Raw genomic sequence first — 27,473 nt, forward strand, 5'->3', positions numbered from 1 at the left:
GCAAGCTCTCTTTCGTTAAGGTCCGGTAATCTACTTGGCCAGTCTAAGACTTTCCACTTTTTCCCCCTGATGAAGTCCTTTGTTGTGTTGGCAGTGTGTTTTGAGTCGTCTTCTTGCATGATGAAGCTTCTCAGAATCTGAATCAGAATCATCTTTATTTGCCAAGTATGCCCAAAAAACACACAAGGAATTTGTCTCCGGTAGTTGGAGCCGCTCTAGTACGACAACAGACAGTCAATTTACAGAACACTTTGGAGACAGAAAGACATTGACAAAAAAAAAAAAAAAAAAACAGTCACTGAGCAGTATAGGGCTGCTAGTTATCTGGGAATGCCGGTACATTTTTTGTTTTTGTTTTTTTGGACAATTGTGCAAAAAGATGCAGAGTCCTCGAGCACTTAGAGCAGTTCGAATGACTAATATTGCAATAGTCAGGTGCAATGACCATTGTGCAAAGGGCGGCGAGACTTCAAGGAGTGTATGCGGTTTAAAGTGACGAGTAGTGCGATAGTCTGGGACAATGTTGGTTATGCAAATGTTGCAGATACTCCTCAATCAGTGTGCAAATGGAGCAGATGCTACTCTGGCATGAGTGGCCAGTATATGCAAATAGTGCAGCATGGCGAGACAAATACAGTGAGTGCACGAGTAATACATAATTGGCCCCACAGAAATGTGACAACAAACTTAAGTCAGAAAATTGCCAGCATGTTGTAATGAAATTGTAGGTTTGGTGTTTAAGAAGTTGATCGCAAGAGGGAAGTAGCTGTTGGAATGTCTGCTAGTTCTAGTTTGCATTGATCGATAGCGCCTACCTGAGGGAAGGCTCTAAAAGAGCTGGTGACCGGGATGTGGAGGGTCCGAGAGGATTTTGCACGCCCTTGTCTTAGTTCTGGCAGCGTGCAAGTCCTCAAGGGAGGGTAGGGGGGTACCGACAATCCTTTCAGCAGTTTTGATTGTCCATTCCAGTCGGAGTTTGTCCTTATTTGTAGCAGCACCAAACCAGACTGTAATGGAAGAACACAGGACTGATTCGATGACCGCTGGGTAGAACTGTCTCAGCAGCTCCGGTGACAGGCCGTGCTTTCTCAGAAGCCGCAGGAAGTACATCCTCTGCTGGGCCTTTTTGAGGACGGAATTGATGTTGGTCGCCCACTTCAGGTCCTGAGAGACTGTAATTCCTAGGAACTTGAAGGTTTCGACGGTTGACACAAGGCAGCTGGACAACGTGAGGGGCAGCTGTGGCGAAGGATGCCTCCTGAAGTCCACGATCATCTCTACAGTATTGAGCGCGTTCAGCTCCAGGTTGTGTCGGCCGCACCACAGCTCCAGCCGCTCCGCTTCCTGTCGATATGCAGACTCGTCACCGTCCTTGATGAGGCCGATGACAGTGGTGTCATCTGCAAACTTCAGGAGGTTGACAGTGTGGTGCGCTGAGGTGCAGAGAGTAGAGAGAGAAGAGCAGCGGAGAGAGGACACAACCTTGGGGCGCCCCAGTGCTGATGCTGCGTGTGGATGAGGTGGCCTCCCCCAGCCTCACCTGCTGTGTCCTGCCCGTCATAAAGCTGTAAATCCACTGGCAGATGGCAGGCGAGACGCTGAGCTGGAGAAGCTTGGATGAAAGGAGTTCAGGGATGATGGTGTTGAATGCTGAGCTGAGGTCCACGAACAGGATCCTCGCGTAGGTCCCTGCACTGTCGAGGTGTTCTAGGATGAAGTGCAGTCCCATGTTGACTGCATCATCCGCAGACCTGTTTGCTTGGTAGGCAAACTGCAGGGGGTCCAGCAGGGGACCTGTGACACTCTTGAGGTGGTCCAGCACGAGACGTTCAAAGGACTTCATGACCACAGATGTCAAAGCGACAGGCCTGTAGTCATTTAGACCCGAGATTGCAGGTTTCTTGGGGACTGGAATGATGGTGGAGCGTTTGAAACAGGATGGTACTTCACACAGTTCCAGAGATCTATTGACGATCTGAGTGAAGACTGGCGCGAGCTGGTCCGCACAGACTTTGAGGCAGGACGGAGACACATGGTCTGGGCCTGCCGCTTTGTTAATCTTTTGTTGTTTGAAGATGCGTCTCACATCCTGTTCATGGATGGTTAACGCAGAAGTCAGGGGTGTGAAACTGTGGGGTGGATGTGGGGTGTGAAACTGTCCTTTTCAAATCTGCAGTAGAAGGTATTCAAGTCTTTGGCTAGTGTGCTATTGTTCTGTACTTGGGGCGATCGTCGCTTGTAATTTGTCAGCGATTGGAATGCGTGCCAGACTGATTTAGAGTCGTTAGCGCTAAACTGTTTTTCCAACTTTGCTGCATAGTTCCTCTTTGCAATGTTAATTTCTTTAGTCAGCTGGTTTCGAGCTCGATTATACAGGGCCCTGTCCCCGCTCTGATATGCATCCTCCTTAGCTAGGCGAAGCTGCCTAGGTTTAGCAGTGAACCACGGCTTGTTGTTGTTGAATGTGCGAAATGATTTTGTTGGTACACACACATCTTCACAGAAACTGATATAGGATGTAACAGTGTCCGTATATTCATCCAGGCTGCCAGCTGAATTTTCAAAGACACTCCAGTCTGTGCAGTCTAAGCAGCTCTGAAGTTCCATCTTTGCTTCATTGGTCCACTTTTTCACTATAGGCTTCGCGCATTTAAGTTCTTGCCTGTACGTCGGTATTAAGTGAATTAAGCAGTGATCAGACGGGCCCAGGGCTGCACGAGGTATAGCACGGTATGCGTTTTTTACCGTAGTGGAGCAGTGGTCTAAAATGTTATTTTCCCTGGTAGGACAGTCGATGTGCTGCTTATATTTAGGGGGTTCGTGGTCTAGTTTATCTTTGCTAAAGTCCCAGAGAATAATGAGGGGTGAGTCCGGGTGTTTTTTTTCAATTTCGTTGACTTGTTCGGCGAGCGTTAGCAATGCGGTGTATGTGTTAGCTTGAGGCGGAATGTAGACTCCAGCCAGGATGAATGATGCGAACTCACAATGGCTTACAGTTCAAAAACAGCGACTCCAAATGCGGGCTGCAGTGTGTGCTGAGCTCCGTGACATCCGTACACCATTTTCTGTTGATATAGAAGCATATCCCGCCGCCCTTTGTTTTCCCCGATGATTCCATGTCGCGGTCCGCTCGATGAGTATGGAAGCCGGGAATCATGACGGCGCCATCGGGTACAGCGTCGCAAAGCCAGGTCTCCGTGAATCACATGGCGGCGGTACGGCCGAAGTCTTTACTGGTCTTTAACAGAAGATGAAGCTTGTCCATTTTGTTGGGTAGGGAGCGTACATTCGCGAGGTGGATCGACGGAAACGGCAATCTGTATCCTCTCTTGCGGAGTTTCACCTGAATGCCGCCACGCTTCCCTCTGTGGCGCCGTTTCCGTCTCCATGTTCCGAAAACCGCGGATGCCGCTCCGGTGAGTAACTCGGGGAAAAAACTGAGCGGATTTGCGAAAGTTGGTGACAGAAAGTCCGGAGTCGCCTCCTTGATGGTTAGCAGGTCTCCCCTTTTGTAAGTGAGTCGTGTAAGGTCTCCAAAGACGGACGAAAAACACAAAAACAAAAACAATACTCGAGAGCGCGCTACCGAGGCGACCACACTGGTAGGCGCCATCTTGGTCTCCCGATTTGTTTATATTTATACAGCGGCTGACTTAAGTATTTAACACGTCACCATTTTGTCTCACTATATATACTTACAAAGGTGCGATTGACCTGAAAATTTCACCAGATGTTGGAAACACCCCAAGTAATCCATACATACAAAGTAGAACAAATGCGCTCAGAAATTAAGTTTTGTGTAAAAATGTGAAATGACACAGGAAAAAAGTATTGAACACATGAAGAAAGGGAGGTGCAAAAAGGCATGGAAAGCCAAGAAAACACTTAAAATCTATCAATAATCAAACAGCTATCCAGCCCCTTGTCAGTGCAAATTAATATCAGCTGGCTCAGTCCTAATTGATGGCCTACAAAAATGTCTCTGCCAAGGTGTGAGTCAAGACACATTTCATGATGGGTAAGAGCAGAGAGCTGTCTCAAGACCATCGCAAACTAATTGTTGTAAAACATAACGATGGCATTGTGCCATAGTGCCATAATGCCATAATGCACACCACATTTGGAGGAGAAATGGCACTGCACATCACCCAAAAAAACACCATACCAACAGTGAAGTTCGGAGGTGCGAACATGATGTTGCCGGGCTGCTTTTCAGCAAATGGTACTGGTAAACTATGCATTATTGAAGGAAGGCTGAATGGGCAAATGTACCGAGACATTTTTGACAAAAATCTGCTGCCATCTACGAGGACGATGAAAATGAAACAAGGGTGGATGTTTCAACAGGATAATGATCCAAAACATACTGCCAAGGAAACTCTCAATTTGTTTCAAAGGAAAAAAAAAATAGAGCTGCTAGAATGGTACACCATGAACTGGTTACCAGACAATCGCAGGGCACATATAAACAAGCAAGCATTCACACTCACATTCACACCTACGGGCAATTTAGACTCTCAATCAATTTTTGGGGGATGTGGGAGGAAACCGGAGTACCCAGAGAAAACCCACGCAGGCACGGGGAGAACATGCAAACTCTACACAGGCGAGGCCGGGATTTGAACCCCGGTCCTCAGAACTGTGAAGCAGGTGTGCTAACCAGTTGACCACCGTGCCAGCATATATACAGTGTGTATGTGTGATTGTGTGTGTGTATATGAGATACATACTTGATTTGATTATATGATTTTAAGTCAACAAAATGTCAAAGAATAACAATATATTTTTTCTCTTGTTCTTCCAGGAGAATCCCGGTTACCGAGGCGACAGTGCAGAGATTTCCTCCTTGGTGAGTTGGTGACTGAATGGATTTTTGAAGGACCCTTAGCCTGACGTTTCACCTACATGCAGATGGAAGGCAGTCGCAGCAGCAAGCGTTCGCATGGTGAAAGGATCAAGTACAAGCTGGTGGCCATGGCGCATGGCAACGACATATCCTCGCTCTTCGAGTTGGACCCCACCACGCTACAGAAGACTGATTCCTTCGTTCCGCGGTACTGGCTGCTTCCTGCTAGCATTTCACAGTAAAACACCAGCACTTTCAATGTTAATAGGAGACTCTAAAACGCGTCTTCCAGGAATTCGTTTGTCCGCTTGAGGCACCTCTGCACCAACACATGGATCCAAAGCACCAACGTCCCCATCGATGTTGATGAGGAGAGACCCATCAGACTCATGGTTGGTCCATCTCTCTTTGATTGACAGCTGAGCAGGTTCAAGGACAGATGATGCAGGATAGGAAATGTGTTGTCAAACCAGAGAAATATCTCAAAGTTTAATTTGCAAGAATTAATTTCATTCTTAGTTATTCTTTGTATAGCTAGAGAAAGCCTATGACACCGTACCCAAAGAGGAACTGTGGTACTGCATGAGGAAGTCTGGAGTGGCAGAGACGTATGTTAGAATAGTACAGAACATGTATGAGGGCAGCAGAACAGTGGTGAGGTGTGCTGTAGGTGTGACAGAGGAGTTTAAGGTGGAGGTGGGACTGCATCAGGGATCAGCCCTGAGCCACTTTCTGTTTGCAGTGGTGGTGGATATGCGAACAGTGAGGTTAGACAGGAATCCCCATGGACCATGATGTTCGCAGATGACATTGTGATCTGTAGTGAAAGTAGGGAGCAGGTGGAGGAACATTTAGGAAGGTGGAGGCGTGGGGGGGCGGGGCGGTTGTCTAGTAACCTGGGGAGTGGGTGGCGTCCCCCTGGCTGTGTCCCCCACGGGATGGCGTCACTGGCTTGGTCCCCCCTTACAGATGGAGGGGACCGGGCCCACCCTTACTCAATATCCCGGCTCAGCAACTCCGTACACCAGTTGACTAACATGCATGTGATATGGTGTTCATTCACTAATAAGTTCCATAGACACACTATAGGCTTTAATTGCTTGTGGTGGAACCACTAATAATAACACGGGTTATATTAATAGATCAACTCACAGGTTCTTACAGATGTTTAGACAGTATAAAAAGCATTCCACCGCACCACTCATCACTAGCACTTTCTTGCTTATTTCTCACATCATGTCCTGTGCTCCCATTTTCTTGTTCTATTTGTTAGTTGTTGTGTGTCCCCCCCACCTCATCCACAATTATGAACACGATTTGACTGTTGTAACATTACTTGTGGTCAAATAGGTGGACTGTCTAACTATTGTTCAGCTGTGCTTCTCACCCCTGTTCCCCTTGTCTGGTCTGTCCCCTCTGTCTGTCCCCGAAAACCCTTTTCTGTCCGGCTGCATTTTCAATAAATGTCAGAATAATTAAGAAATTAAAAAATAAGCAGAAGGAGTATTTCAAACTCCCCTGCTGCACAGCAAAACTGTTCCAGCACAAAAGGGATGCAGAGCCACCATTCTGCATGGCCATGCAGCTGAACAGTACTGTTTAAAAAAAATAAATGAATAGAACGGTGGAGACAAGCGTTGGAAAGGAGAGGCATGAAGATTACTCGAAGTAAAACAGAATATATGTACATGAATGAGGGGTCGAGGGAGAATTTTGAGGCTGCAGGGAGAAAAGATAGCGAGGGTGGAGGACTTTAAATTATGGGTGTGACTTTAATGCATTATTCACGATTAATTAATTACAAACAAATTCATTTAAAAAATACCGCATTTCAATCGAAAACAACGCAGAACCTTTGTCGATGCACGATTTCTTGGTACACCAATTACACTGAGAGTTCTTTATAGAAATTACGGAGTGGCCCCACATCAGGCAATTGAGTCCAGGGGTGTGTGTCTGTTGTCAAGTACATTTGTTAGTTTTCTCAGATTTGCGTCTCTGTCTTTGCCTACTAAACAATGTCATAAAAAAGCGTGAAAAGAAAATTTATTTTATTCTTGCAAGTTTGCATCACCACATTTGCCTTCCAAAGAATAGTAAAAAGAGCAAAATTAGCTGTTTTTGCACCTCACCTACTAAACAAGAGAAGAAAAAGCAGGGGAATCAATTCAATAATCTGCATTATTTTTCTGTTTTGCACCTCTATGCTTGCCTGTAGAAGAAAAAATGGGAACAAATGCAATATTTTCTTCTCTGATTTGTACCTCTATATTTGTCTATGAAAGACTGTCATTAAACACAAAGGTTTTCCCATCCCTGATGTAGATGGTTAATGTTGTCCTTCTTGCAGTTAGGAACATGTCCCACCAAAGAGGACAAGGAAGCCTTCGCCATCGTCTCGGTTCCCGTGATGGAGATTCGGGATCTAGACTTTGCCAACGATGCGAGCGCCATGTTGAGCACGGTGGTAGATCAGTTCAGTCGGGGTTTCATTAGCCAGAACGACCGCCGGTGAGACTCTTGGCGTATGGATGTCACATGTGAATCTTCTGTCAACGCACTCACCTTCTCCTTTGACAGCTTTGCCATCAAGCTGCTAGAGGACGTAGTCTTCTTCGTGGCAGACACCATCAACAGCGGCCAGCCAGTGTTGGACGTCACCATGACCAAAGCCAACCGTGAGAGGCAGAAGCTGATGAGGGAGCAGAACATCCTCAAGCAGGTGAAGAATAATATCTCACACAGAATCTCTGCTGGACCAAACATCCAAGTGGAACCTTTAAATTTCTTTTATTTTTTTCTTTTCATTTTTTCCCCCTTCAAATCCTTTTGTTGAAATGTTCTTTCACATACAGGAATATTTGACACATTTCACACACAAGGTAACTCAGTGTGCTTTACATGGTTAAAAGCATTAAAAAAACAAAGAAAAAACAGCTTACAAACATTTAAAACAAAGGGATAATAAAAACAATTAAAACAGCTTACAGTATAAGAAATATAATTTAAAAGTAGATATGCTCTAACAACTGTAAGACAATGTCTTTTTTAGCAAACTGTTTTTACCCATTATGACGTCACCCATTATAAATGAAAAGGAAATACTATAAAAATAAAAAAAAACAATATAGATGGGGGATGGGACTCTTGTCACTTTCTGGGTGAATAATAATAGCAGGTTTGTTTGAAAACACTACCAGAGCCAGAGACAGCGAATCTAATCTTTTCCAATTTTAATAAAAACAATAATAAATGAGGCGGCATTGCGGCCGACTGGTTAGCACATCCACCTCACAGTTCTGAGGACCCAGGTTCAAATCCGGCTTAGCCTATGTGGAGTTTGCATGTTCTTCCCGTGCCTGTGTGGGTTTTCTCCAGGTACTCCGGTTTCCTCCCACATCCCAAAAACATACAGTACATGGTAGAGTTAATTGAAGACTTTAAATTGCCCGTAGGTGTGAATGTGAGTGTGAATGGATGTTTGTTGATATGTGCCCTGCGATTGGCTGGCTACCAGTTAAGGGTGTACCCCACCTCACGCCCCAAGATAGCTGGCATAGGCTTCAGCACACCCGCGACCATAGTGAGGATAAACGGTACAGAAAATGGATAGCACCTTTAAGGACAACCAAAAACTCCAGATCCGCCCCACTCTTAAGCGCTCACTCTCTCTCCATCCATCCTGTTGTAGGCCACCACCACAGTCAGTCCACCAGTGCTAACATTTCCACTGGACAAAATAGGACTGTTGCAAAAATGCTGCCCATCAAGGAGCAAACATAACAAGCACTCGGTGGCTGTCGAGCGTGACAGTCGAACAGCGCTGGCATTCCTCTCATCAGAAACGGTGGTATTGCAAGCATGCTGCCAAAATGGCACAACCATCAACCACCGACATTCTCCTTCTATGAATGTCACGGCCAAATTGCTGTAAATAGTCGACAGTGGGTCCACACGAGGGAAAACAAACATCATATGAGAAAGAATGACAAGAAACAACAAACAAATAGCGGGGCTCCTGATTGATGTGAACTTTCTGATTGATGTGAACTTCTTAAAAAAAATTATATATATATGATGATCTTAAACATTAAATTGGGTTATCTCCACACACAAAAAAAGAGAATTCGAGAACTGGGCAAATACCCTCATTTCTCATGAATAATGCACATTTATTTTCCACCCAAAAATTGTCAAAAGTCAATAGTGCGCATTATACATAGGTATTGGGGACAATGAAAAAAAACCCGTTCACATTCTATTCACATTAATGCTGCTCCTTATCGTGGTGGATTTGTGGGTCCCAATGATCCTAGAAGCTAAGTTGTGTGAGGCTTCACGCCACTGGTAGGGTCACCCATGGCAAACAGCTCCTAGGTGAGGGATGAGACAAAGCATGGCTCCAAAAACCCTTATGATGAATAACAGAAATGGAGATCAGTTTCCCTTGCCCGGACACGGGTCACCGGGGCCCCCCCCCCTGCTTTGGGTGACACCAGTAGTGATGGATTCTGTTTAGGTGAAGAAGGAGTCCTATCGGGCCTTTTTGGCATGTGGGATGGGTACTGGCTGGCTGGCAGCTTTGCTGGTCGCTGAGGCAAAAACTCGGACATGGGAGGAGTTTGGTGAGGTCATGGAGAACATCTTCCGGACGGCTTCCAGGAAATTCTGGTCCACCATCCGGCATCTCAGAAGGAGGAACCAGTGCACCATCAACACTGTGTAATATGGAGATGGGGCACTGCTGACCTCAACTCGGGATGTTGTGAGTCGGTGGGGAGAATACTTCAAAGACCTCCTTAATTCCATCGACACACATTCTCATGAGGAAGCAGAGTCTGGGCTTCCAGGAAGGAAATCTGGGCTTCCATGCTAAAGCTACTGCCTCTGCGACCCGACCTCGGATAAGCGGAAGAAAATGGATGGATGGATGGATCGTCATAATGTTTTCAAGCTAACAATTCATTTGAAACTCACCCATTGTCATGTGGCAATCCAATCTCTCGACAGACTGTCTCCAGGGGCACGACTGAGTGACTTTTTAGCCTTGTACTCTCTGTTCTTATAAATCATAGCAAATACATAACCTTACATTTTCTAGAGGACTGCCCTTAAAGGCATGTCTGCGCATCCTCAGTCTTGACCTATCACACTGCTGTCACAGTATTTAAACATAGATATTTTCATGTTCATTAACAAATTGTGGGTGTTGCTTTTATAGCGTACATTGGTTTTGGATAAAAGCGTAATTAGTTATACAAATACGTCGGAAAGTGAACGAATACGTTTACATCCGGAGTAGTTTGACGTATGTCTAACGTGACAATCAAACTATCTTTGTCTCGTATAGGGCACCACGTCTTTTTATATTCATAAAATTTAGGAAAAGTGACGAAAAAACTCGATCAATCTCAGTACTTAGAAGGCTCGCTACGTTAATAAAAATTAATAGTTCTTGATTACTGCAGTTTTGACATTTCACTCAAACACACACAAAGCACAACAGGAAGTGGATTTTTATAGAAAATGTAATCAAATCTACAGGGAACAATGCAGAAAGAGTACTACAAAACACAAGATACAGATAAACGTTCGTAAAGAAGAAATAGGGTGAATTACAGAACTCGTAATGTGAGCGTGAAATGAGTCAAATCATAGTGAGGGAGAGTAAAGTTGGGACTCGTGTGAGGTCGCTAACTTAAACCCCAGATTACTATGCACCAATCTGTACTTTCTAGTAATCACTGCAATGTTCACTCAAGACGTAGGTCGCCGGGTCTGGTCTCAGGAGCAACGGAGGCAGGTTTAGTTGAAGAAAAAGATGCACAAAAAGTAAAATCAAAGGAGATGCAAAAAGAAAGTTGTCACGTTGGGGGTGCGCGCGTAACTTTTCCTGCCATTTGAACTTGTTGCGGGCCCTATCTTTGCTCTCAACTGCAGGCGTAACTGTTAGGAATGCCAGAAGTGACCTCCTGGGGGCCCCGTGGACAGATCAAGGCTGGGAAAACAGATCAAAGCCACATGGCAGGCTTCGGACACCGCCGCCGTCGTGGTCCGGGGTTGAGACTCTGCATATTAAAAAAAAAAAAAAAGATTCCAAACTCTTACAGATCAAGCATATAGAATGATTGTTTATATTTTAGTCTTGGCAAATCAACTACTTATTGTTCAATACAACATAATTTCATACTGTTTGGCTTCAAATCAAGAGGAGCAGTTCTCAAAGTCTCGTAGCCGGACTTGTAACCTGACACATTAATGACATAGACATCCAGGTATACATTTAAAATATTCATGCTTTGTTTAGCTTGTTGCAAGCGTGGGAATTCTTCGTCATTTTAATATCCACAGGCAGTGTCTCTAATCACCACTAGGGGGGGATGACCATGTTCCATTATTCAACAGTCGTCACTTCCTTCTCCCAATCATGCTGTGCAAGTCATGAGGAGACTTGCAACCTTTCGCGGTGCGCAGGAAGGAAGAATTGAAAGAGTGGCCGCCAAGGTGAGCCACAGAAAGATGAAACGAAAAGCAGGGACCGTTGACATCATGAGCAACGCAGAAGAGAAAAGAGAGGCTGGGAACCAGCATGGAAGGAAGTGTACATCACACGTAGATAGAGACGGGTCCAAGGCGTTGCCAGGGAGACAAAAGGGTGGGCAGGGTGGGGCTAATGGCACAAAGTTGCACTTTTCAAGGCCAGGTTGGGACGCCAAAGAAGATGGGTGACAGAGCCTACATGTTCTGTGCTGTTGAATGTGTAAATGTCACAAAAGAAGTGAAATGACTTGGCGGCCACTGAGGGAGCCAGCTAAGTAGCAAAGACACAATGAATGTTAGCGCAATAGATTAATTGGTGGTCAATTCCACGTGTTTTGAAAGGCGGAACCTTGCTATTTACTAGGAGGTCGAGTGGACTCACAACGTTGAGGGAAGGCCCAGTGTTACGAGCGCCTCCTGGTGGACATGTCACCGGTGTGGTCCCCCCTTTTGTAAGTTCATCATCTGGACATGGTTGTTGTAGAGGCGCCGCATCAAGGAGACTCAGGGCGTAGCTCTGGACGGTTTCTCTAGTGTGTGGTGACCTTGGCAAGGGCCGTCGCATTTGCGCCCAAATTTTGCGCCGCTTATAGTCAATCAATGGCATGAAACGACTTAGTAGGTCTTGCCCAATGAGAAGAGGTATTCTTTCGATAGGGGACACAAAGACATGGTGGACCACCGTATATGGCCCAATTGTCCAATGTAACGATAAGACAGAGTTTAGTTGGGTGTTTACTAAGGCGAAGGGTTGTATCGTTACAACGCAGTGTCGGAGTTGAGGCTCCGATTCCCATGTCGCAATTTGTCCCGAAGTTGGTCGAACACATCCTCGGACATTATTGTGAAGTTGGCCGAGGTGTCGACAAGTGCGTCAAGTGTGGTTGTCAAGTAAAACTTTTCCGACGTGTTATTAACGGTTAGATTACCTAGAAGACGCTGAAATGGCTGTTTGTCTTTTTTGCTTTGCAAGTTGCCGGAGTCATTCGGTGCGTCACAGGAACTGGTTGGTTACTGTTGAGGTTTATTTGTCGCAAGGCGTTATCGTTTTGACCTCTTGAGTTTGTCGTTTTCGGGCGGACAGGACCGGGAGTCCGTTTTTACCGGCAAACTTTCAAAGTCTTGGCGCGAGTCATTATTGTGATAGCTCAACCCAAAAATATTATGATCCAATAGCTTCGTGTTGATCTTTTTCTGCATTTAGCGGCCAAATCGCACAGTTGTGAGCTGGACAACGTGCGGGGACCTGCTGCCACTCCCAATTGGTGTTTAAAATTTGGGTGCAGGTTTTCAACAAAAAGCGTCTTGAAATGTACGTCTTCTTCCATGTTCGGTTTGTTTAGAAACCCGAAATACACTTTGCGCAAGCGACAGTAGTGGCCTGTGGCATTTCGAGGCTCCCTTGTTTAACAGTAAGAGCGGTAAGCCAGTTACGACTTCCAGGTCGTCAAATTCACCGGACAAAGCCTGACAGAGGGCTTGATAGTCCGACAATACATGTGCTAGTTGTCGTTCAATTAGTCTATTCACTTCTCGACTAGACGTGACCTTGACATGACCTCAGTGATAGCAAATGGAAATCGTTTAAGGTAAAAAAAAAAAAGTATTTAAGGTATGCTGCCGTGTCATGGGATCCGTCAGGTTTAGGTTTCGATCTCGGAATATTGCGTGCAAGTTTGTCTGAGTCTTTTAAGGTCATACCTGTAGAGGCGCCAGGACAAGGGACTCCAAGAGGTCAGCTGCAACTGGCGTGGTAGGCTCTTGAGTTGGTGTTGCCAAATAAGGAGTGGGGCCAGGCACAGTGGCAGGAACCCTTGACAATTCCCCGGGGGCCTCGTGACCCAAGGTCGGCGAGGGCTCATCGAGCCTTGCCGGGCGACTGAAAGTTGAGGGCTCACCCGTTTTGTCCGAAAGTGGTGGCCCTTTTAAGTACTGTCGGCGGTTGGCAATTAGTAGGCGGGCTTCCTGTAGTTCTTGCCGGACAACTACTAATTTGGTTTCTTGTTTTAGCTTTAGCAGTTGAAGGTGGCTAATGTTGGATTCTAGCGCTGTGAATTGTGACTGGGACTTTCTGGAAGTTCCTCCATAATTGTGTTGTGTGTGCAGGAGCTGTACGTTGTACGTAACTAGATCGTTAGTATTGTGAGCTCGTTTAAGCAGTGCGTCTAATTTTGGGATTCAGTGTATACATAATATAAACGGGGTAATTAATTGTTCAATACTTAAATAGCGTTCGCAAATTATGGTGTGACGGTTTATCACGTTACCTAAAATGTGTCCGAGAACGTAGAAACAGTGATCGACTACAACAAAATTGTTGACAACAATTTTTTTGAACATAATCTGTTTGATCAAATTAAAAATGATGCGTGAGTGTTGGCAATTTAATCGTTGATTTAAACAATTGCGAAGGGCACCTTGGTGGAGTAAATCGAATTAGCTTATTAACTAAATTGTCCGATTCAACAAATTTATTTATTTAGCTTTGATAAATAAATTGCATTTAGTTATGATTAGGTAAACAAATCGACTTGACCGTTTGTGATGACTATCGCTGAACAAGTCAGTTCAATTTGTGAAATCAATTTGAAGCTTTAGTTAATTCAAAGACGTTTTATTTAACTTTGGTAAAGAAGTTAAATATACTCATAATTAGGCGTGTGAGTTAATTAATTGCTTGTATGACTTACAATGATGTTGGCTTTGGCAGAGGAGAAAAGACAAAAACATATTTTTCGAAGAAAAACACTTTTGTTTGGGGAAAAAATAAGTTAAAATCAAATCGAGTTTAAACAAACCCAAAGTGATTAAAAACAAACAAGCAATTAATCAATAAACTCAATACGTAAGAAATTTGTGAAGTAATTGTTGTGTTTACTATTAATGTGTTGCAGGGCTAGATCAAGTTACGCGGTGTAGGGAACGTTTGCGAACGGGAGGTGTTGTTGTTGCTTTAGCAATGCAACACCGTTCATTAGTGTGGTTAGTTGCTAATTCCGAATCTCAAAACTGGTTAGAAATTCCAGACACAAAGCTTCAAAAGCATAATCGCATCGGCAGCGTTTCGAAAAAACGAGCGAAAACAGGATCTTTTAAATTAATAAAAGCAATCGATCGCGATCGCATATGGATGCAATAGCTTAGCGGCAAAGCTAGCTCACCGGGGCTAGCGGGAGGGGGGTCGGTTGCTGGGTAACGCGTGATGCTAGGTTGTACTGTGCTCACAGCGGAGCGCTCGTTGGAATCAGCGCAGACAGGAAACTTAAACCAGCAGAAAAAAACACTTGACGGTGCTGTAGGCACCACAACCAATGACCACAGATGAACATGATGCCTCAGCACGTGTTCTTTAGCAGCTTGCTAGCGGCTGAGCAGTAGCTAGTCAGCTGACAGCTTCCAGTCAATCTACCAGAAGTTGCGTAATGGCATGAACGTCCACGAGGGGGCACTCGAGGACAACCCAAAGCAGACACAACGATTCAATGCCACGAAAAAGGGAACCAAATGGCGACACACACTGGTGCCACGTGGGATCTTCCCCAAACAAAGCTGCGTAGTGCTTGAATTTCCACGAGGGGGCACTCGAGAACAACCCGAAGAATACGCAGCGGTTCAACGGCCCGAAGAAGGGAACCAAGATGGCGACTTCACAATGACGCCATGTGGAATCTTCCCCCTAACAAAGATGGTGAATTACGAAAGCCTTAAGTCAAACGACAAAATGGCATCCCATGCGGGAGCATCGTTGTTTCAACACAAGGCAAAAATGATGACCGTCACGGATATAGTGGCCTGTGTGGTGTGCATTATGGCATCCAAACAGTTCGACTTTGCACACAACAGGGATTCTCGGTATAGAACGCGTGTGTTTGTGACCAGTGACTTCCCAAATCTCCAAGTTACGCAGTGAAGCTCAAAATAAAATTCCCCAAAACCACAACGGGCATACAACTGGTCCTGTTAGCTACTCCGGAAGTTGTAAAAGGGGACAAGGTATCGCATGAACGCCCAGAATTCGTGACCCATTTGCAAAAACCTCCAAGTCCTTTTTAACAAGAACTTGCATAGGAAATCTTCCCACAGTTCAAAGCATGCAGCACACAAAACACGGATATCTGACTAACATTTAACATTACAACAAATTCACTCCAGTTTCACTGAGAGGGCCAATCTTAGTTTCCTCAAATTCACAAGTGCTCACAACTCTGTGTCGCTATAGCAACATAATGACGCTCACACACAGGCTATGCATGAACTTGCCACTCCCAAGATGGCGGATACGCTGCCTAGATTTATTGCAAATAACGTGAATTTTGTGTGTTTGAGTTGAGAAAAAACATGATATAGGCTCACACGGGGCACCAATATGTTGCGTATATTGGTTTTGAATAAAAGCGCCATTAATTTTGGAAAATAATACATTGGAAAGTGAACGCCTGCATTTACTTCCGGTGTAGTTTGACGTATGTCTAACATTACAATCAAACTATCTTTGTCTCATATAGGGCACCACATCTCTTTTTATCCATCCATCTATCCATTTTCTGAGCCGCTTCTTCTCACTAGGGTCGCGGGCGTGCTGGAGCCTATCCCAGCTATCATCAGGCAGGAGGCGGGGTACACCCTGAACTGGTTGCCAGCCAATCGCAGGGCACATACAAACAAGCAACCATTTGCACTCACATTCACACCTACGGGCAATTGAAAGTCTCCAATTCATGCATGTTTTTGGGATGTGGGAGGAAACCAGAGTGCCCGGAGAAAACCCACGCAGGCACGGGGAGAACATGCAAACTCCACACAGGCGGGGCCGGGGATTGAACCCGGGTCCTCAGAACTGTGAGGCTGACCCTCTAACTGTGGCGCCTCTCTTTTTATATTCGTAAATTTTAGGACAAGTGACGAAAAACCTTGATCAATCTCAGTACTCTTTACATTAATAAAAATTAATACTTCTCGATTACAGCGGTTTTACTATTTCACTCAAACACACAAAGCACAACAAGAAGTGGAATTTTATAGAAAATTTTATTAAATCTACACGGAACTACAGGGAACAATGCAGAGGGACTTTACTACAAAAACACAATACACAGATGAACTTATATAAAAAAGAAGATATAGGGTGAATGACTGAACTCATAATGTGAGCGTAAAATGAGTTGAATCATAGTGAGGGAGAGTAAATATTATATTTAAATTATATCTATATATCAATATATATATATATATATATATATATATATATATATATATAATATATATAATATATATATATATATATATATATATATATATATATATTGCCGAACAACATTTGGACCAGCCAGTTAAATACTGGGAGAAAATAGTGTGGTTGGATGGGAGCAAAATTTAACTGTTTGGATGCCATAATGCACACCACGTTTGGAGGAGAAATGGCACTGCACATCACCCTAATAACACCATCCCAACAGTGAAGTTCAGAGGTGGGAACATGATGGTGTTCCCAACACTTGGTGAAATTTTCATGTCAATAGCACCTTTGGAAATATATTTAATGAGAAAAATGGTGACGTGTTAAAAACTTATTTCAGCCGCTGTATATATAATCAGTGTTTTATGTTGCCGATTCTAATACCGCTCATCATTGAGTAAGATCTGCCTATCACTGCTGATAACATTCATATGGATTAGCTGTAAATGTTTCACTTGATTTATGGTGAGTGGTATTGGCTATATGATCCAACATGTTTGTTTAGGTTTACTTTGCAGGTGCTGCGTGCCTGCACAGTGTTAAGGGGGATACTACTTTGGGGCTGGGTGATTGTGGAAAAATATAATATCCATCCATTTTCTTCCACTTATCCGAGGTCGGGTCGCGGCGGCAGTAGCTTTATTAGGGAAGCAGAATCGGTGACAAAGGGCAGCCTTGGCGGAGTCTGACCCTCACTGGAAACTTATCTGACTTACTGCCGCCAATGCAAACCAAACTCTGACACCGGTCGTACAAGGACCAAACACCCTGAATCAGTGGGTTCGGTACCCCATACTCCCGAAGCAACTCCCAAAGGGCACCCCGAGGGACACTGTCGAACACCTTCTCCAAGTCCACAAAACACATGTAGACTGGTTGGGCGAACTCTCATGCACCCTCGAGGACCCTACTGATGGTGTAAAGCTGGTCCACTGTTCCGAGGTCAGGAAGAAAACCACACTGCTCCTCCTGATTCTGAGATTCCACTTCCAGACGGACCCTCCTTTACAGCACCCTTTAAGAGACATTCTCAGAGAGGCTGAGGAGTGTGATCCCCCTGTAGTTGGAACACACCCTCCGGTCTCCCTTCTTAAAAAGGGCGACCACCACCCCAGTCTCTCAGTCCAGAGGCACTGTCCCCGATGTCCACACGATGTTGCAGATGTGTGTCAAGCAGGACAGCCCCACAACATCCGGAGCCCTTTGGAACTTCGGGCAGATCACATCCACCCCTGGCCCTTCCGACCGAGGAACTTTTTAACCACCTCGGTGACCTCAACCCCAGTGATAGGAGAGCCCGCCTCAAAGATCCCAGATTCTGCTTCCTCATGGGATGGCATGTCGGTGGAATTGAGGTCTCCGAATTATTCTCCGCACCTACTCACGTCTCAATTCAAGGTCAGCAGCGCCCCAACCCCACTGTACACAGTGTTGATGGTGCACTGCTTCTCCCTCTTGAGATGCCAGATGGTAGACTGGAATTTCCTTGAAGCCGTCAGGAAGTCTTTCTCCATGGCCTCACCGAACTTCTCCCATGTCCGGGTTTTTACCTTCGCGATCACCAAAGCTGTATTCCACTTGGCTGGCCGGTACCCATCAGCTGCCTCAGGGGTCCCACAGGCCAAATTGGCCCGATAAGACTCTTTCTTCAACTTGACGGCCTCCCTCACCGCTTTTGTCCACCAACGGGTTCGGGGGTTGTCGCCACGACAGGCACCAACCACCTTACGGCCACAGCTCTGATCGCCCGCCTCAGCAATGGAGGCACGGAACATGGTCCACTCGGACTCAATGTCCCCTGCCTCCCACAAGATGTGGGTCTAGTTCTGCCGGAGGTGGGATTTGAAACTCCTTTTGACAGGGGATTCTGGCAGACGTTCCCAGCAGACCCACATAATACGTTTGGACCTGCCAGTTCGGAGCGTCATCTTCCCCCACCATCGGAGCCAACTCACCACCAGGTGGTGATCAGTTGACCTCTCTTCACCTGAGTGGCCAAGACGACACGACCACAAAGTTGATCATCGAACTGCGCCTTGAGAGTCTTGGTGCCAAGTGAACATATGGACACTCTTATGCTTCAACATGGTGTTCGTTATGGACAATCTATGATGAGCACAGTAGTCCAATAACAGAACACCACTCGGGTTCTGATCAGGGGTGACGTTCCTTCTGATTATGCCCTTCCAAGTCATTGCCCACGTGAGAATTGAATACTCCCAGCAGAACGATGGAGTCCCCAGCGGGAGCGCTCTCCAGCACATCCTCCAAGGACTCCAAAAAGGGTGGGTACTCTGAACTGCTGTTTGGTGCATAGGCACAAACTACAGTCAGGACCCGACACCCCACCCAAAGGCCGAGGGAGGCTACCCTCCCCTCCACCAGGGTGAACCCCAATGTACAAGCGCCAAGTATACTCACACTGGCATGGCGGCTCTTACCGTGGGCAATTCCAGAGAGGAAGAGAGTCCAACCCCTCTCGAGGGGACTGGACCCAATATGCCCAATCTGTGTGTGGAAGTGAGCCCGACTATATTTAGTTGGAATTTATCGACCTCACACACCGGCTCGGGCTCCCTCCCTGACAGAGAGGTGATGTTCCATGTGTTTTTAAAACTCTGCATTACGTTGCAGTGGTTTACAATAATGTGATATATACAACCCCAATTCCAATGAAGTTGGGACGTTGTGTTAAACATAAATAAAAACAGAATACAATGATTTGCAAATCATGTTCAACCTATATTTAATTGAATACACTGTAAAGACAAGATATTTAATGTTCAAACTGATAAACATTATTGTTTTTAGAAAATAATCATTCACTTAGAATTTTATGGCTGCAACACATTCCAAAAAAGCTGGGACAGGTGGCAAAAAAGACTGAGAAAGTTGAGGAATGCTCATCAAACACCTGTTTAGAACATCCCACAGGTGAACAGACTAATTGGAAACAGGTGGGTGCCATGATTGGGTATAAAAGGATGTGTTCCTTAATGTACAATTGCAAGGAATTTCGGGATTTCATCATATACGGTCCATAATGTCATCAAAAGGTTCAGAGAATCTGGCAAAATCACTGCATGTAAGCGGCAAGGCCTAAAACCATTGAATGGCCGTGACCTTCGATTCCTCAGGTGGCACTGCATCAAAAACCAACATCAATGTGTAAAGGATATCACCACATGGTTCTCAGGAACACTTCAGAAAACCAATGTCAGTAAATACGGTTCGGCACTACATCCGTAAGTGAAACTTGAAACTCTACTATGCAAAGCAAAAGCCATTTGTCAACGACACCCAGAAACGCCGCCGGCTTCTCTGGGCCTGAGCTCATCTAAGATGGACTGATGCAAAGTGGAAAAGTGTTCTGTGGTCCGACGAGTCCACATTTTATATTGTTTTTGGAAATTGTGGACGTCGTGTCCTCCGGGCCAAAGTGGATAAGAACCATGCGGACTGTTATGGACGCAAAGTTCAAAAGCCAGCATCTGTGCTGGTGTGGTGTGTGTGTGTGTGTGTGTGTGTGTGTATATATATATATATATATATATATATATATATATATATATATATATATATATAATTTTATATTAATGTTCTATACACCTCTAACTAACATATTTACAAGATATTTCATGTATTTCAGATCTTTGGTATCCTCAAGGTTCCTTTCAAGGACCGCAGTGGAGGGGAGGGGCCTCTGCTACGTCTGGAGGAGCTGGCTGACCAGAAGAACTCTCCCTACCAGTACATGTTCCGACTCTGCTACCGCGTCCTGCGACATTCCCAGGAGGACTACCGCAAGAACCAGGTAAAGACCATTTATGGGTTATTTGTATTTGGAGATGTGTCAGCTACCTGCCCCGCGTGCATTGATCTGCAACACTAAATGTATGAATGTAGTCTGTAAAGTACTTTCTTGTGCGTGTCTATGAAGACAGCATTTTTAATACATGTGTTTTCGTTGTGCAAGTGGTCATAGTAAATGTAAGGAAAACTTTTTTTCATGCTACATTGTTGACAATTAGAGGATGCTTCTTTGGATGCAATACGTTTGTGATCAATGATCATACATTTGTAGGTGATTGAAAGTCATCATCCTGCTCATTTGCATCTGTTTTTTTCAGGAGCACATCGCCAAGCAGTTCGGCCTGATGCAGGGTCAGATCGGCTACGACATTCTTGCAGAGGACACCATCACCGCGCTACTGCACAACAACCGCAAGCTGCTGGAGAAGCACATCACCAAGACTGAGGTGGAGACTTTCGTCAGCCTAGTTCGCAAGAACCGCGAGCCCCGGTAGGCGTCGCATGGCGTGACGGTGTAGCAGGGTTTGGGGGAGTCTGCGAGAGATAGTGTGACTTCACTCATGCTGTGTCTTCAGGTTTCTGGACTACCTGTCGGACTTGTGTGTATCCAACAACGTGGCCATCCCCGTCACTCAGGAACTCATCTGCAAGTGTGTGCTTGATCCCAAAAACCAGGACATCCTTATCAAGACTGAGTGAGTGTGGTGGGATGAGGGGACGTCACAAGAGAAGGATGGTCCTTGCCTTCATTTCTACAAATGTAAAACGGGTACAAGCGTACTGATAATCAGACTGGACTTGAGATTTTTCCTACATCATCTACTACCATCTACATGCTCTAGTTTTCGTGCAATTTGAACTTTCTGATTTTCATACAAACGATTGGTGCATGCCTATATTGCTATACGTAATTAACCTTACCTTTTTCTCAAAGTCACGAGTAGCGCAGCGCACCAGCTGCCAGTCACAAACGTTCAATTGACTTCTGTCCCCATTACAAGTTAGATTTGCTCGCTGCAGCACCTTTAATATGATCAGTGACAAGTGCAAATTCTTGCCTGAACAGGGCGTAATTTGATTGTATTCTATTCCTATCGACAGTCCAAAGTGATTTTCACATACTCTTATTTCCATATTGGTTAAATGTTACAGATTTGAATATTGACGGCTTTTCGATGCATTTTTTTTTTAAAGTTTTCATGCGAACAGTCATTCATCAAATTGTTTTTGTAAAAACATCGAGACCATCTTTAACAAGACTGCTGGACTACTTAGTGAACTACTTATAGACCAGGGGCTGCACGGGCCGCATGCGGCCCACGAAGACTTGGAGTGCGGCCTGCCAAAACGTATTGGCTGGCTTAGTAGACTCGACTTATGCAAGCTACAGAGACTGGAGTTTCACATTAGATGCACATGTCGCTTGCGTATGCTGTGCATTTAATAGTTTTATTACTTACTCTTATTTTTAGTTGTTTTTTTAATTCGCTAAAAATAATGCTGAATTGCAAGAAATCTGTAGCTTTAAGAAAAAAAACTACCTTCATATTTGAAATCAGCACCACAAAATTAGGTAAGGACAAGGACAATCATCTCTAAACATTATTGAGTATACTGTTGGGAGGGGTGTGTTAAGAGCGATTATTCCTCCCCTCATCTGCTTAGAAAACTGTTTGGGCAGACAATTGTGAATGTTACAGATGTTCAATATTTACGATGGTAAATCCTTATCTGTGTGGTCAACACCAAGTTCCGCGGAGCCTTGGACTGTGATTGTGACGTGAAATGGAACAATAGCGAATCAGGAAGCTCACAGCCGACAGCTAATTGGACATAACTCATTGAAGCCACTTGTTTTAAAACTTTGTGGATGTCTTCGGAGCAATGCCTTGACATGCAAGGATTCTGAGGTAAAACCCATAGCAGATGCCATACATGCCAAAAACATATTGACCTCAAAAGATTTGGAATGTGTGATTAGCTTGAAATTTCACACAGATGTTGCTTGTTTTTATGCACAAAACAGCCTCCGGAAGCAGACTACAAATGTCACAAACACATTATACATTTCTCTGACTTTGTTTGATTGCAGGCGGCGGGTGCCTAAAGAGGCGGCCCATGGTGAAATCCCCACACAGTATATGGGAATGGACGACTATGCAGATGAAGACGAGGTAATCAAGTCTTCCTAAACACATTAGTTCCCTTTTTTTCAGCTCCAATTCAAAATGTTTTCTCACTGAATCAAACTTTAGGAATACACTTCAGTCAATGAACTGACTTAATAGGAGAATTTTGAGTCGACAAGGAGTCGTCGCTGTGCTCTTGGGGGCATTTTTGTCGGCCGGCACCTCCTTGGACGGTTCACCACTGTTCTATGTTTTCTCCATGTGAGGATAATGGCTCTCCCTATGGTTCGCTGCAATCCTAAAGCTTTAGAAAGGGCTTTTGTAACCGTTTCCAGACTGATATATGTAAATTACTTTATTTCTTGACTGTTCTGGAATTTCTTTGGATCGTGCCATTTATTTGAGATATTTTGGATGACTTCATTTTGTTGATCAGGTTCTATTTAAGTTATTTCTTGACGGAACAGGTCTGAAGGTAATGGGCTTGAGTGTGGTAAATTAAAATTAACCATTAATGTGATTAGCCACAGTTGATTCATGATTTTAACAAGAGGAGCCATTACTTCTTCACACAGGGCCAGGTAGCTTTGAATAGTTATTTTTGTTCCCCTTAATAAATAAAATCATCATTCAAAACAGCATTTTACGTTTACTTAGTTCATCTTAGATATTTATATTTGTTTGATGATCTTAAATATTGAAGTGAGGAAACTATGAAAATATATAAGAATTTGAGAAGGGGACAATACGTTTTCAAGGCACTGTATATGTACTTTATGCTACCTGGTCTTGCCAACCCATTTGCTCCTTTTCAACAGCAATTACTGAAAGTCTTATTACCCTCCTGGATTACACAATCTCACGCTCACCAGCTCTCTGCTTGCGAGGATGCTAGTGCATTCATCTTGCACATATTTTATGGGGTACTCATTTAGGAGGTACTTGAAGGTCATGCTTGCCAATCTGGGATTTGGTAAATATGACCGGATGGAAAGTTACACTAATTACACGGGTGGTGGGTCCTACCCACTAGCCTAGGACTGGCATGCCTGTGGTGCATTGCCCCCAGAGGGGATGGTGCCATGGATGCTGTGCCATAGGGCTGCGCCAGTCCCCCACCCCCGCCTCTCGTTACTCATTCCGTGTCTCAGTGCAGTAGCGGTCCCGTTGGCCCTTCAGCTGTTCCTGGTCCAATGGGGTTGGTTGGGTTTGTGTGTGGGTGGGCTCAGGTTGGGAGCGGGGTCTCTGCCAGTTGTTTGGGGTCTACCTGCCCAGCACCCTAGAGTTCTGGCAGTCACTTAGCTTCTGTGTCCTGGGAGCTTGCCTAGCTTTGGGGCAAGATGGGAAAAGCACCTTGCTGCATTGGTGAGAAGTTGTCTGCATTATCCTGGCCCGATGGAACAGTAATATCTTCAACCCAGTCTTCAGTACTGTTCGGGACTATGATTTGTGCTGCATAAGTAAGTCACCTCTCTCATTTCACTCTTCTATTTATCTTTATTATGGTTTTCCCTCATTATTGTTCATCCTCGTTACGGTTTATCTTCATCATTTATCCTCATCATCATTTATCCTTGTTATTATCCTTGTTATTTTACATAGTTGTCGTTTATCCTTGTCTATCCTATCTTCTTTATGGTTTATCCTCATTATGGTTAACCCAGTTATTATTCTCCTCGTTAAGGTTTAGCTTCATTATGGATCAACCTTGTTATGGTTTGTCCTCGTTATTGTTTATCCTCGTCAGGGCTCATTTTTTGTTTACTGTAGGTATGGCTGGTGTGGGCCGACAAAACCAAAGAGAAGCAGGACAAGAGCATAAGGCAGCTCGCTCAGGAGGCCCGACAAGGCAACGCCCATGACGAAAACGTTCTTACCTACTACAGGTTAGGAGTCATGTCTCCAAAAAAACAAGGTGTTGTCTGTCTCTCAAACTAACAAATAGTGTTTTCAATGTCTCCAACAAACAAATACTGTTCTTTATGTCTCTGAGACACAAATAGTGTTGTTGATCAAACAAACCAATAGTGTTCAGTGTTTCCCACAGGATGAAAATCTACAGTATTTGTGGTGTTGGGCACCCGCTGGCTGGCCCGGTTGGGGGTATCTCTTTTTGTGCATTGATGCTTACGACCCCCCCCCCCCCCCAAAAAAAAAGGTTTGATTGGTATTTTAATAGAATACTGTAATTTCTTTTAATTATGCTAATAATAAAATACATTTAACACCAATAAATTAATGTTGAGGTCAAACAAACATAATGTATAACAATAACAATACCATAAGAAATTCAATGCAAAATTACAACCCCTAACTTAAATAACTACAAATAAATTAATGTAAACTGTGATGTCAAACACCAAATAACTTAAAAAAGTTTACAAAAAATAAAAATATAATAGAAATATGGTAGGTAACACATCACAAGAAGTTTGCATTCTTCACTGGAACATTGAATATGACATAGATTCCTAAACAATATTGCAAAGCCTTTTCAAAATTGAAGTCCACAGGATTATGTCCATTAAGAAATACAGGTATTTTGAAGCAGGCGGACAGGTATTCTCCTTGTCAGCGATTGCGGAGGTCTGTTTTCATCTAAGGATTCATTGAAAAGATAACTGTCAAATCTTAACCCATAAAAACAAGTTTGAAAGGTTGTTTTGATCATTAAATGACACTCTTACCCTATTCATTATTCAAATGTGAGGGTGAGAGATGCTTTGTCTTTGTGATAATCTGTGGTGATATACCGGCCGCTCCAAGTAGTCTTTTCTGTTGACTTCTGCTCTAAACTCAACAAAGCTCTCCTTCCTGGGCCTTTCTTAGCTGTAGGCTTGTGCATTCTGCACAATCGATAAAACATCCCTAAAATGTAGAGCAATGATCAAATTACAAAATGACCCCCCCCCCCCCCCCCCCCCCCCCAGAAAAAAACAAACATGGTTATTAATAATGGAGGAATTAATTCAGCTAGTAAATTTACTGTGCTGTGTTCACATACAGCCATAACACAAACTTAGGCATTTTGAGCCACTCTGGGTCAAATGCAGTAGTTATGTTTGTTCACTGATGCAGTCATAAAGGCAAAGAAGAAAATAAATTAGGACCAGCTTTGTGTTAAGTGGTAAGTCTCACCTGATGCTTACTAACTAGCAGACTCAACAGCATGTTGGCGTGTGTCCTCAGGGTGAGGCTTTTTCGTGATTTGCTTTCAATATTCATTCAATATTCAATATGAACATACGGCGAGTTATTACTGTCTATGCACATGTTTAGCGTCAAGCGACGTTAACGGAGAGACAGCGTAATGCAACATAAATTCGACCTGTTCAAACCTCTGGACTTGATTGGCGACATATTTGTACAGAGTATTATTATTTTTGTGTGTGTGTGTGTGTGTGTGTGTGTGTGATAGCGTTACTTGTTTACCATCGTTCTTACCTACATTTGTTTGTGTCCCTCGCGATTCGCACTGCCGGCGCTGCTGGCAGCTGTATGCCCGCTTCATCTTGAACCTCTTTTTCTCTGGCAGACCAAGCTACTCGTCTTGGTGGAGGCAATGAATAACGCCACCTACTGAACAGCGTGTAATGACACGCTACATTCACAGCGAGGATGAACAGAACAGTTAGCGGCAAAATCTATTAGTGGCAGCCCGCCACAAATAAATGCATATGAGGGAAACCCTTGTGTTGTAACTCTGAAATGAAGTGTCTACGATTGGCTGGCGACCAGTTCAGGTTGTACCCTGCCTCTCGCCCGAAGTCAGCAGGGATAAGCGCCAGCACACCCATGACCCTAGGGAAGATAAGCGGTTCAGACGATGGATGGATGGATGAAATTAAGTGCAAATGGAAATATAGCCTTAAAATCTACAAATTAATTGCTTCAGCAATCTTTATTTTTTGCATTTGTGGCCTATATTATTTTTACCTGAAAAATTCTGGGCGGCACGGGTTCAAATCCCGGCCCCACCTGTGTGGAGTTTGCATGTTCTCCCCGTGCCTGCGTGGGTTTTCTCCGGGTACTCCGGTTTCCTCCCACATCCCAAAAACATGTGTGGTAGATTGATAGAAGAATCTAAATTGCCCGTAGGTGTGAATGTGAACGTGAGTGTGAATGGTTGTTTGTTTATATCTGCCCTGCGATTGGCTGGCGACCAGTTCAGGGTGTACCCCACCTCTCGCCCGAAGATAGCTGGGATAGGCTCCAGGACGCCTGCGACCCTAGTGAGGATAAGCGGTACAGAAAATGGATGGATGGATGGATGAAAAATTCTAAAGGTTTCCCACAATTATTACATGCATAGTTTATAATTGCCAATAAAGTTTTGCAGACTGAAGTGCATCGTGGGATAGTGTTACCCCACACTAGACACTCTGGGCTCTTGGCTCTCTTCATTTCCCTATTCACAAAGCTGTACTTAATGAAGTTGGGGACTGTACTTTTGCAAGAATTTATTTGGGAAGGTTTGGCATAATTTTCATGAGCGTTTCTTAACATATCCATAACTTTCTAACAGCTAGCTGAGTAGCTTCTGCTTACTTTGGCGCTTGTAAACAACCTCTTTATGCATTACCTCCTCTGGTGGGGAGCTGTATTGCAACCGAGCGTATCATGTATTGCAGTTATATTTCTGGTGACTAATAGTTATATTTCTGGTGACTAATGTAAGTGGCCCTTGTGGTCCACGTGTAAAACTGAAAGTTTTTTTGTGGCACTCTGGTTAAGAATCACTGATGTCTAGATGTCTATGTCTTCACCGTCATACAAGTGGAAACATTAGTTGATATGTACAGTATGTGTATCTGTGTGAAGCTGAAATAGAGCAAAAATACCCTTTGAAAACAGACACATAATGGAGAGAGAAAAGGAAATACCATTGAGTTTTAAATGATGAATTCTT

The 27,473-nt window shown here is 44.3% G+C and overlaps 1 protein-coding gene across 1 annotated transcript in view; it reads left to right on the forward strand.

Moving 5' to 3' along the window:
- itpr3 (inositol 1,4,5-trisphosphate receptor, type 3) overlaps positions 1-27,473 on the forward strand; it is a 218,530-nt gene that overhangs the window by 62,179 nt on the left and 128,878 nt on the right. Inside the window, exons 10-19 of the mRNA XM_061693945.1 lie at positions 4,805-4,849; positions 4,912-5,054; positions 5,139-5,238; positions 7,197-7,357; positions 7,427-7,568; positions 20,272-20,436; positions 20,753-20,925; positions 21,011-21,130; positions 22,528-22,609; positions 24,335-24,450. Of these exons, the coding sequence (XP_061549929.1) occupies positions 4,805-4,849; positions 4,912-5,054; positions 5,139-5,238; positions 7,197-7,357; positions 7,427-7,568; positions 20,272-20,436; positions 20,753-20,925; positions 21,011-21,130; positions 22,528-22,609; positions 24,335-24,450 (1,247 nt within the window). The remainder of the gene's footprint in view (positions 1-4,804; positions 4,850-4,911; positions 5,055-5,138; positions 5,239-7,196; positions 7,358-7,426; positions 7,569-20,271; positions 20,437-20,752; positions 20,926-21,010; positions 21,131-22,527; positions 22,610-24,334; positions 24,451-27,473) is intronic.

Source organism: Phycodurus eques, chromosome 1, assembly GCF_024500275.1.
Source record: "Phycodurus eques isolate BA_2022a chromosome 1, UOR_Pequ_1.1, whole genome shotgun sequence".
NCBI lineage: Eukaryota > Metazoa > Chordata > Actinopteri > Syngnathiformes > Syngnathidae > Phycodurus > Phycodurus eques.